Source organism: Ahaetulla prasina, chromosome 1, assembly GCF_028640845.1.
Source record: "Ahaetulla prasina isolate Xishuangbanna chromosome 1, ASM2864084v1, whole genome shotgun sequence".
Taxonomy (NCBI): domain Eukaryota; kingdom Metazoa; phylum Chordata; class Lepidosauria; order Squamata; family Colubridae; genus Ahaetulla; species Ahaetulla prasina.
Genome location: NC_080539.1, coordinates 323,633,513 through 323,646,057, shown reverse-complemented (window position 1 = coordinate 323,646,057; position 12,545 = coordinate 323,633,513). Strand labels below are relative to the sequence as shown.

The 12,545-nt window shown below is 41.5% G+C and overlaps 1 protein-coding gene across 1 annotated transcript in view; it reads right to left on the bottom strand.

Annotated features, from left to right (window-relative positions):
- Positions 1-9,655, bottom strand: part of NRXN3 (neurexin 3) — a 1,004,058-nt gene extending 994,403 nt beyond the window's left edge. Inside the window, exon 1 of the mRNA XM_058162458.1 lies at positions 9,554-9,655. Coding sequence (XP_058018441.1) covers positions 9,554-9,655 — 102 coding nt within the window. The remainder of the gene's footprint in view (positions 1-9,553) is intronic.
- Positions 9,656-12,545: the final 2,890 nt, after the last annotated feature.

Here is a 12,545-nt window from a genome sequence, read left to right as displayed (position 1 = left end):
CGCCCCCACCTCCCGGGATCCTTATGGTCAAGGTTCTGCCCTGCCTTACACCAGCCGCCCACCCATGCCAAGGTCTCCTGGCTCTTTCGCCTCTGTAAGCAGCGGCTCGGCAGCGCCGCCTCCCTCCATGGATCGGCTCCTTCCCAGCACTGAAGGCATCCTTAGGAATACACCTCCACCTCCAGGAAAATAAAAAGAGGCAGAGAAGGTAAATCGCCCGCCTGCTCGGAAAGGAAGGGAGAGGACTCCAATGGAAGAAGGAGAGGAGAATTACCAATAACAAACACAAAGCGCTGGGTTAGAGGTGCCTTGTCATGTACAAGGAGATCAGAGAGGGCAACCACCGCGAAACAATAATCAGACTCAAAACGGGCTGCTTATTTGCCATTTGCTCTGGGTAGAACGGGTTTTTTTTTTTAAAAAAAAATTGGTTTGGAGAAGGAAAGCTAATTTGCTGATCTGCGCGAGGGTCGGTTTCTTTTGCCTCCCTTCTTCTTCCTCCTCCTTCTTCCCACCCTAGCTTGCAATGCCCCCATCTCTCCTCCTCCTCCTCCTCCTGCCTCTCTCGGGGAGAAATTGTTTGTTCTGCCAGATTTCTCCGCTTTCCAAGAGGCTTTTCTTTTCACCTCTTTCTCCCCACCTCCCAATTTCCATAGGGGAAAACCCTGGGGAAAACTTGGCAAAAATAAAATAAAATAAAAAGTACTGAGTGCAAATGTTTTTTTTATACTGTAGTTGGAGTTTTCCACGCTTTCTTTCACATTCAAGGCAGCATTCTCCCCATCCTCGCTGCTTTTCCAAAACATGCTTTGAAACCTTTGCATTTTATTGGGATGTATTCAGACAACGCCCCTCCGCCCCTCCGAGGCGAGAGGAGGACGAGTAAGAGGAGGCGAGAGTGACAAACAAATAAAGAGAGTTCTTCGCCTTGCTTGACACACTCGCCCTTCCAAATTGAGTGCGGCGGCAGTGGGTGGTGGGTGGTGGGGAGGCCGTGAAGTGCCGGCTGGGGAGCCGGGATTGAAGTGCCGGCATGCTTTGCCAGCTCGGCCGGCTCGTTTTGGGCGGCGGCTGGCCTCGGCGTTTTCTTCCGCCGCTTTTGATGGCGGCGGCGCGGTGGTCGGCGGAGGGGCGGAGGGGCGTCGACATTTTCGCCCCTCTCACTGCCCTCCTCTTGCCCGGTGGGGCGGAGGGGCGTTGTCACCGCCTCCTCTCCAAAAGCCGAAATTGAGTGCGGCGGCAGGGGGGAAGCCGCCGTGAAGTGCCGGCTGGGGAGCCCGGGATTGAAGTGCCGGCATGCTTTGCCAGCTCGGCCGCTCGTTTTGGGCGGCGGCTGGCCTCGGCGTTTTCTTCCGCCGCTTTTGATGGCGGCGGCGCGGTGGTCGGCGGAGGGGCGGAGGGGCGTTCGACATTTTCGCCTCTCACTGCCCTCCTCTTGCCCGCGGTGGGGCGGAGGCGTTGTCACCCTCGCCTCCTCTCCGAAATTGAGTGCGGCGGCAGGGGAGGCCGTGAAGTGCCGGCTGGGGAGCCCAGGAGCCAATCCCGGCTCCCAGCCGGCACTTCACGCGGCCTCCCCACCCCACTGCCGCCGCACTCACGGCGCCTCACCACTCGCCGGAGAGGAGGGCGAGGGTGACAACGCCAAGGCGAGAAGAACTCTATTTGTTTGTCACTCGCTCATGAGGGGGCGTTTGTCACCCCGCCTCCTCTCCGAAAAGCCGAAATTGAGTGCGGCGGCGGGGGAGGCCGTGAAGTGCCGGCTGGGGAGCCGGGATTGGCTCCTGGCCCCCAGCCGGCACTTCACGGCGGCCTTCAGCTCAGACCTGCTGAGGAGGGCGAGGTGACAAACGCCCCTCCGCCTCCGAGGCGAGAGTGACAAACAAATAAAGAGAGTTCTTCGCTTGGCGTTGTCACCGCCTCCTCTCCGAAAAGCCGAAATTGAGTGCGGCGGCAGTGGGGTGGGGAGGCCGCGTGAAGTGCCGGCTGGGGAGCCGGGATTGGCTCCTGGCCCCCAGCCGCACTTCACGCGGCCTCCCCACCCCACTGCCGCCGCACTCACGCTGAGAGGAGGGCGAGGGTGACAAACGCCAAGGGGCGAGAAGAACTCTATTTGTTTGTCACTCTCGCCCGCGAAGGGGGCGTTTGTCACCCTCGCCCTCCTCTCCGAAAAGCCGAAATTGAGTGCGAAGCGGCGGGGTGGGGGGAGGCCGCCGTGAAGTGCCGGCTGGGGGAGCCCGGGATTGGCTCCTGGACTCCCCCAGCCGGCACTTCACGGCTTTCAGCCGTCAAGACTTTTTCTGGAGAGGAGGGCGAGGGTGACAACGCCCTCCGCCTCCGAGGCGAGAGTGACAAACAAATAAAGAGAGTTCTTCGCCTTGGCGTTTGTCACCGCCTCCTCTCCAAAAGCCAAATTGAGTGCGGCGGCAGGGGAGGCCGTGAAGTGCCGGCTGGGGAGCCGGGATTGAAGTGCCGGCTGGGGAGCCCGGATTGGCACTTCACGCGGCCTCCCCACCCCACTGCCGCCGCACTCAATTTCGCTGAGAGGAGGGCGAGGTGACAAACGCCAAGGCGAGAAGAACTCTATTTGTTTGTCACCGCCCGCTGAGGGGGCGTTGTCACCCCGCCTCCTCTCAAAAGCCGAAATTGAGTGCGGCGGCAGGGGAGGCCGTGAAGTGCCGGCTGGGGAGGACGAGTGAGAGGGCGAAATGTCAACGCCCTCCGCCCCGCCCCTCCGCCACCACCGCCGCCATCAAAAGCGGCGGAAGAAAACGCCGAGGCCAGCCGCCCAAAACGAGCCGGCCGAGCTGGCAAAGCATGCCGCAGCATTTGCTCGCCCTGCCGGCCCAGCTGTTCCCGAGGGCAAAAACCTCTCCTGGGTCGGCTCTGCAAGGGTAGACTCGAGTATAAGCCGAGGGGGCGTTTTTCAGCACAAAAAACGTGCCGAAAAACTCGGCTTATACTCGAGTATATACGGTACTTATAACTACTTAAAGAAGGGGCGTGCATAAGAGCACAAAAGTGCCTACCGTTCCTGCCCTATTGTTCCCTTTATTATATCAAATTAATATAGCTAATGCATATTCTTTACATATATATATATATATATATATATATATATATATATATATATATATATATATATATATTCTTCATATGTTTTTTTTCTTTTTCTTACTTTAGTTTGTATTAGTTTTAGTAAGTTTTTACTTTAGTTTTAAGTTTTTAATTAAAAAAAAAACTTTACTAAACTTGTGTTTAAAAATAATTAAAACTTCCATTAAGTCTTTGAGGTAATATTATAAAGTGAACATTATTTTATTTATGAACAAGGCATACCAAATAGGGCTCATAGAAATTGTATTATATTAATTACATTAAATGTTTCTTCTAAACATGTTCTTGCTTATTTGATGCATCACCTTTATATTTATATTTGTACTCTATGACTATCATTAAGTGTTGTACCTTAGAATTCTTGATGAACATATCTTTTCTTTTATGTACACTGAGAGCATATGCACCAAGACAAATTCCTTGTGTGTCTAATCACACTTGGCCAATAAAAAAAAAATTCTATTCTATATTCCTAAGTAAAATAATATTTTTCTTGAAAAAAACTCAATAAAACATATTGTGATTGTGCTATGGGGCTTGACTTTTGGTACATTTGTATATTTTGAGAAGAATTCCAATGTTTATTTCTATTAAATATTTTACATAGATAGATAAGTGACTCAGAATTTTTATGGCAGAGTAAAACCTCTAGAACAGGGCTGTCATGTGAGCTGGATGCATCACGCGCTGGCCACACCTACGTCTGTTTTAGCGAAGGGGGGGAAAGTCCTGATACATCATGTGATACCGCTGTGATGACATGAATTTGGCACCCCTGCTTTTTTGTTGTTGTTGTTGTTTACATTTATACCCCGCCCTTCTCCGAAGACTCAGGGCGGCTTACAGTGTATAAGGCAATAGTCTCATTCTATTTGTACATTTTGACTTATGATGATGGTGGCTGTAACCTATTAAGCTTTCAACTAGACCATTGAGCTTTTATTTTACGAGCTTTTTTTATTTAAAACAGTGGGTAATATCATTTTTATGACTAATCTTATCTTAATGCCCATCTCAGCAAACTTTAAGGATCCAGATATACTAAACTGGGTTATTTATTTCCAGCTTTGTAAGGTGCCAAAGATTGAATGATTGCTTACGTGACATTAAGTGGGACCATCAAGTTGGTATAGCCTCTTAGTGACCATATTGATTTTTTGTCCTTTGTATTTTATATTCCGATAAACTAATAAAATTTGAAAACAAAAAGATTTCCATCCTTGTTTTTCAGGTCTTACAATGGTGCATTAATCACTGTAAATATATTTGGTTATTTTTTTATTCTTTAATTAGTATAATTACTAATTATCTTTGTTGGTTTTATAGATGTTTTTGTATTTCACTATTATTAAAAAAACTACAAATGTGCATGCATAGGGAGGAAGACATGCAGTAATCTAAAATGTAGTCAATGTAAATCTTATGTCCAGATATTGATCAGAATAAAATATTTGCATGAAATAAATGTAAGGTTAATTTTATTTTAAAATTAGTTAAAATTTATACTTGGAAAGACTAATAGTGGGAAAGACTTAGAAAGATATACTTAGTTTTTCACACCCATTCTCTTGGTAATATTGTGGAAGGAGTCTATGGTAGCAAAAAAAAAAAGTTGCTGTCAGAGTATTCCCGATTCTCTTGGTTAAAATCAGTGCTAATATTTTTGACAATTTTCAGTTTCATAATAGCCAGTAGCAGAACATCCTCTTCCCCATCCATCACCCCAGTATAACTACAATCCATGGTGAGCGTAATCCTATAACCTTTTGGATCGATGTCACCCACAATGCTGCTATGGAAGCAGGCAGATTGGACTGCTGGAAATTGTGGTTCAGCAGCATCTGGAAAGTCATAAGCATTTTACTCCTTGTTGGAAACATTAAGTAGCTGAAGATCATCAGGACAGATATCAACTGAATGGTACAAAGGCAACATTGTGTTCTAATATATTTTCTCATATGCCAATACAAAGATTTCTGAGCACATAATCATGCTATTATATCAATAAATAAATGCATGCATGTGAGTGCATATATATAGTGACATCTGTGATTGTGATTACTATCCTGTTATCTTTGAAACCCAAGCACCAAACATGCTAATGCAAGGTATACCTATGTATTATACATATACTAATTCATACAGCCCGTTTGTGATTTACATGCATGATGACATAGACCTATGGATGCATTTGTTGTACTTATTCATCACATAAATATTTGTCTGAGGTACACAAAACATTCAAAAGCATGTGCTTCACAAAGCATCCTGCTGTATATGAAGCAGCCTTCCATGAAATATTAAAATAGGGTATCCTCCAGAATGCTTATTCAAAGCTATCTCTAGTTGTATGTATGTTTATCCAGGCACAGAGACTACCAGAAATGTAAAGTATCTGTGCGTGTATATGCATGTATAGCCAGCAGGGACTGACTTCAAAGCAGCAGTATAGCTACTTTAACTTTAAAGTATAGGTACTTTAACTCTACAGCAATGTACTTTAGCTACATGAATGTGCTTTGTAAAGCAGCCCTTCAGATACTTTGCGAAACTCCTATAGTTACTCATTCAGCAGAAATTTTCCTCCATATTGTGATAGTGAACTAATTTGTACTTGAAGTGGATGCTATTAGTGGCATTCTCTTCTTAAGCATATTCAGTTGGACATTTGACCCACCTCGTTTTGAAGATTCAAGGCAGCTATCAGTATTCCAAAACAAAACAGAGAAAATATTGACCTGAATATCTTTTAAAAGATGAAATATGAGGCACATACAACTCAGAAAAATCAAAAATTACTTCATACCAATACCAAATTATCAATGGGATTGTGCATACTTTTCTTTACTATGCAGTATTTTTTGCATGTTGTCATTTGGAGGTATGGCACATCATACCAGCCTACAGTAACTTAAATATATTGGGAGACATGGAACAAAGTGAATACTCGTCTACTGCTTTCAAAACTCTGAAACCAACCACAGTATGAAGATATTAGGGGGAGATTTCGGATCTAGTATTATCAATATGTTGATGATAGCCAGTTGCATACTACAACCCTAGGCTGGGCCAGAAATGCCATTGAACTCCTGTCCTGCTGCCTGACAATCCTGTAGGTCTGGATGAAAGAGAGCAGGCTTAAGCTAAACCTCAGCAAGGCTGAGCTATTGTTATACATAGAGAGTGCTTTATATCCTTTGTTTTGCCTCTAGATCAGGGTTGTCCAAACTTGGCAACTTTAAGACTTGTGGACTTCAACTCCCAGAATTTCTCAGCCAGCTTTGCTTCTCTGGGAGTTGAAGTCCACAAGTCTTAAAAGTTGCCAAATTTGGACACCCCTGCTCTAGATGGAGTTGCCCTGCTTCTGAAGAAGCAGGTCTGCAATGGGTGTTTTCCTACTTTCTTTTAGATCAGCAGATGGAAGCTGTGGCCAGAAAAGCCTTTGCCCAGCTTGGGCTGGTTACCAACTGCAGCCTGTTTGAAGTGAGAGGATCTGAACACAGTGCCTCATACTATCATCACTAGCCCATTTAGACCACTGGAACACACTCTACACCTATTTTGGTTGGTGCAAAATGCAAAGGGCAGGGTGCTCACATAAGTTGACTATTGAACAGGTTTTTATACCTGTTTTCAAGTGCTGCATGGGCTTCCTATTAATTTCCGAGCACTTTCCGGCAAAGTGCTTTCTTTTTTAAGAGAAATCACTGATTTCCACCATTTTCAAGAAAAGGGTGAAACCTGGAAATCCTGCTGTTTGCTGATAAGTCTGGCCTTCTGGAATGACTTCCAACTGAAGATTAATTTGTCTCCTGTGTGATCGTCTGGAAAATATGACTTCTGGTAAAAGCTAAATACAGAGGGTTTCCAGAGAGTTTTGAACTTTGAGGGCATATCTATCTATCTATCTATCTATCTATCTATCTATCTATCTATCTATCTATCTATCTATCTATCTATCTATCTGGATTGTATTTATTGTATTTTTATATTTTGGTCACATATTTTTATATGTTGTTTGCCACAAACTTGTGATTTTGGTAGCTAACAAATTTGATAAATAATAAAAACAAAGTGGTGTTGTTTCAAATGCTTTTTCTCTGGTCTGATCATCACCTTCTTGAAATAGTACATGGTTGTTTAACAGTAGAACTGCTATCTTAGACATGCCAACATCCTTTACTCTGAATCATTGCTTTCAGCTGTTATAGATGATGGAGTTGAGGACAAACATGATTCAGGACTTTCTGCCAAGGTTATTGGTTTTAACTGAGGAAACTGTTCTGTCCATTTTCCCCGCTAAGGAGCCGGGAGACTATAAAGCCCCAAACATGATCCCAAAACCTGCAGGTGCCAGTAATCCAAATAAACACAGAGCAATTAGCAAAATTAACACAGCTTTAAATAGCTTGGTTCACCAGATGCAGAGACATAGCAGGGTTCCATAAAATGTAAAGTTATTAGAAATTAAACCATTAATCATCTGTTCAAAGGCCTGGATGCAAAAAACTGTTTTGTCTGAAATGGATGATAAATGGATGATTAAAAAAAATGGCATGGATTTAAAGGGGACAATTCAGTTGTTCCAAGTCTGATTTTGAACTGTGTTCTATAGCTTTGATTCAATTGAGAATGGGGGATTATGACCAGAATTCTTCCCTGCTCCCAGCATGTGCAACTACTGATCCCAGCAATATTGGAGGGCTATTTCAGATATTGCCAACCTTCATCTATTTTTTTTCAGATTGTTTGAATGCTGTAAAGAGAAGCAGCAAGCCAGATGTACATGAAGTTAGTGGTGGTCTGCAAAGGAATCCGGATTATTGAGGATGTTAGTGGTGATTACACTACTACTTGTTACAGAGGGGGAATAAAGGGAAATAGTAGCATTATTCCAATAATCAGGTATAGATGCAATCTTTGCATAAATATTAAACAAGTTGTGCATCACTCCAAAATTATCTTAGATTCATATTTTAACATTTACCCATCTATTCCTGCATCATTATCCTTCAATATTTTCACATAATTGGTTACTTCCTTTTCACCTTGGTTTTTGAAACTTACATTCATTTCAGTTTTAGTCTTTGATAGATCACTATCACACATGTATAAATCTCTTAAAAAATTCCTTTAGTTTCAAATATAATTTGCAGGTTTTTTTTTCATTCCACTCAACCTGATAGGTGCTCATTTAGCCTTTTTCACCCATACAATTCACCCAATACAATTTTTTAAAAAGTCTATGAAAATTGTTGTGACTTTTTCATCTTGTTCTCTTTTACTCCATTGTTTGCAACTTTTGGGGATTTTTTTCCCTCTAAAACACCCCCATGTTCCCTCATATTTCAGTAATTCATTTCTAAAAAAAAACCTTTAAATCACTTTCCAAGCCATATTCTATCACTAGCTGGATACCCGTGCTTCACTAAAAAACTATGTGATCAGGCTTGATAAATCAACACTTACAGTTTGAAAATTAATGAGTAGTTATGATCGGCCTATCCTCTCAGCCTTGCCCCACAGAAATGTCTCCTATCCTATCTCCTGGTTGCTGCTATGAAAGTAAAATTGAAAGTGAAACTCCTCTCCTCTGCTTGTGTTTTGCATTTGGAACAGATTTCTTTTTAGGTGGGGAGGGCGAGAAGAACTCCTTAGCATCAGAGTGTGGAACAGATTCCTTTTCAGGTGGGGAGGGTGAGTAGAACTCCTTAGCATCGGAGCGTGTTAATCATAATATAGGAAATACTAATGCTCTAATGGTCATTTCGAAAAATCCTTTCTTAGTGAGCACCTAGAAGCCAAGAGGAACATGCGTGGCAAATTTCAAGTTTGTAGGCTTTATGGTTCTGGAGATTTCATGATTACAGCGTGAGTGCTTTTCACTTTTATATATATAGATAAACAGCCCACTCTTCCCTTCCCCGCCTCAATTAAATCTTATCCCAATATCCCTGTTAAATTCTTCTTCGCCATCACTCTTGCTGATTTGACTGCTGTTATTGAAACTGCAAATCTTCTGTGAAACAGGTTTCACTAAGGAACCCACTTTATTTAATACATTATTCATCTAATGTCATTTACAGATAACTCAGCCAACCCAATGAGTCTCTTTATAGCATACCCCATTCCATTTTCTCTCATTTTCAGAACATTCAACATTTTCTGATCAAACAGAATTTTCTGTCTTCTTGGAACGCTTTAGCATGTTTTACTTCAACATTATTATATTTCAGCAAACCTTAAGGTTTCTCTAAGATTGTCACTACCCTTTCTCTTACATGTCGAAGATTCATTCACCTGTATAAGGACAGGCTAAGTTTGCCAACAGTATATACAGTGTGATATTCAATAATAATAAAAAAAAGACAAGTGGCAGACAAAGAATATTTAACAAAGAATACAAAGCAAGATAATGCTGTTTATTTGAAACATTTACCTCCTTTAGACAACCCATGAAGTTATTGCTGATAGGCGATCCAGGTAAATCAGCTGTACTGGGACTTCCACCGACATAGAAGAAGTCATCTGAGCCAAGCATAGTATAATCCTCTTGTGTGTAGCCAGTAGTGGTGAGGATTCCATCCACAGAGATTGTCACCTGTTTGAAGGATGCAATGGACAAAACAAAAACAAAAAAAGGAAAAGAAAAACAAAATTCCCAGCAATGACCTTACGGTTCTTAAAAGAGCAAGTCCTCTCCCTATTTTTATAAAACTTTTAGGATAGGTTTTGCTGATCTTTGTTGATTCATTGCAGCTCAGTTCCATTTTCTGGTCTGCTTTTTGTCCCTCCACTCCAAGTCCTTAATCACCTGTGTTGCTAGTTCAGCTTTGCTACTGCCAAAAATATATGCTATTCTACCTGCCATTGATGGCTTCCATTTAATAAGGCCAGAAAATGGAGCAATTGGTAGACGGGAGCGCTTATCTGAGCTGATAGAATGATTGATTAGCCATTATTGGTAGTGATTATTGTTAGTTATGACTGTTAGCAAAGACACTAATGATGAAGTTGATATATTTGATTTTGCTTCTTTGTATTTATTTGGCTCACAGCACACAAATGAACATGCATTCAGGGAAGGGAGGAAGGAAAGGGATCTCACTTTCAATACATTATGGAATGAACATGCTATGTGCCTACAAAGACACCCACTACCACCCAGTACTGCAACTTAAAAAGAAAAAAAAAGTATAAAAATTTTTAAAAATCAGGATTGAAAAAAAACGAAAGAAAGTAGTCAACCATACATCAGCAAAAACGAAAAATATAAAGTGAATTTGAAAACAAGAGAAAAAAAATTGGCAAACGTGCTCACACTCTGTATTTCAGCACACCCATGCCACTTTTTTCCAAAATCCAGAAGGACAAAGTATCCTGAGAGAGATTTTTTTCACACTTGCATGCATTCCTTAAAAAAAGCAAAAAAAAATAATGAAACCATAAACTATAAAAGGATAAAAACAACGCTTAAAAGAAAGGAAGACTAAATTTTAAAAATCTAAAAATAGTCCAAACCCCATAATTCATGGAGGTCAATGGAAAACTGAAGGGTGGGGCAGGAAAGGAAGGTTGTGAAAATGATATATGTATGTGATTTTAAAGTTAGATTAGTGGCTTGGTGGACAGATGGGGAGAGATAGCTGGAGTATGGTGTTTGGGAAAGGAGGTGGGGATTAACCAGACATAGACATGCCATGCAGCGTATATATTGCCCTGAACCAAACAACTGGCTGAGCTTCTGTTAGTTATGGCTGGTGGAATTTCAAAAAGACAGAGAAAGAATATGTGTGGAGGCTGGCCCGATGAAGAGGTTAAGATGGAGTGAGAAAAAAAGAGGGAAGTTTGGCTCAGTTTTGTAGGCCTACAACTGTTATTAGAACCAAATAAATAAATAAATAAAATGAAGGGAGAAAGACTGGGCTCACAACAACAAACTGTAGGCCCTGACATGGTAGTTGAGTTAAAAACCTTCAGAAAAACAGAAAAAGAAAAAAAAGAAAGTAGTCAACCATACATCAGCAAAAACGAAAAATATAAAGTGAATTTGAAAACAAGAGAAAAAAAATTGGCAAACGTGCTCACACTCTGTATTTCAGCACACCCATGCCACTTTTTTCCAAAATCCAGAAGGACAAAGTATCCTGAGAGAGATTTTTTTCACACTTGCATGCATTCCTTAAAAAAAGCAAAAAAATATATGAAACCATAAACTATAAAAGGGTAAAAACAACGCTTAAAAGAAAGGAAGACTAAATTTTAAAAATCTAAAAATAGTCCAAACCCCATAATTCATGGAGGTCAATGGAAAACTGAAGGGTGGGGCAGGAAAGGAAGGTTGTGAAAATGATATATGTATGTGATTTTAAAGTTAGATTAGTGGCTTGGTGGACAGATGGGGAGAGATAGCTGGAGTATGGTGTTTGGGAAAGGAGGTGGGGATTAACCAGACATAGACATGCCATGCAGCGTATATATTGCCCTGAACCAAACAACTGGCTGAGCTTCTGTTAGTTATGGCTGGTGGAATTTCAAAAAGACAGAGAAAGAATATGTGTGGAGGCTGGCCCGATGAAGAGGTTAAGATGGAGTGAGAAAAAAAGAGGGAAGTTTGGCTCAGTTTTGTAGGCCTACAACTGTTATTAGAACCAAATAAATAAATAAAATGAAGGGAGAAAGACTGGGCTCACAACAACAAACTGTAGGCCCTGACATGGTAGTTGAGTTAAAAACCTTCAGAAAAACAGAAAAAGAAAAAGAAAGAAAGTCTCACCTCCCCAAGGGAGGAAAACTAAAAGAAAGAAAGAAAATGGATTAGCAAAATATCAACAAAAATAGAATTAAAAAATCTTTTTAAAAAGATAAAGTGAAGAAGCCAGCAAAAGAGATAATTAAATCCCATTTCCAGAACTATTGTATTTATTTTCCTTTGTTTTTGTCTTATGGAAAATATATAAAAATACAAATAGGAAGAAAAGGTAACTATAGCAAAATCAAAAGAAGAAGAAGGGGAAGGTAAATTTAAAGCGGAAGAAAAATAGGGGATGGGAGATGGAGAGGGAAAGGAAGATAACACACGGCAAACCCAAAAAAAGAGACAATAAGAATGATATCTACCAGACAATGTAGTTTGTTTACCATAGCGTGTCCAATGCCTGAGTGCTTTGCGGAAAAGGGGGAAGAAAGGAAATTAAAAAATTGTGAACAGAACGATTGTTAATTAAAATAACCAAAAGCAAAGATGAGTCGTTAGGGTGTTAGTACATTAGTCGGTTAGTAAAAATGACACATTGCATGAATGGTCTAGTGTTAGTTTTTCAAAAAAAGGCATGGGGTGCCCGACACACACAGAGTGAAAAAGAGGACAGCATGAGCAGGACTGTCTGGGAACCATGCCATAGAGATTGTTAGAAGGAAGGGAGCTGCCT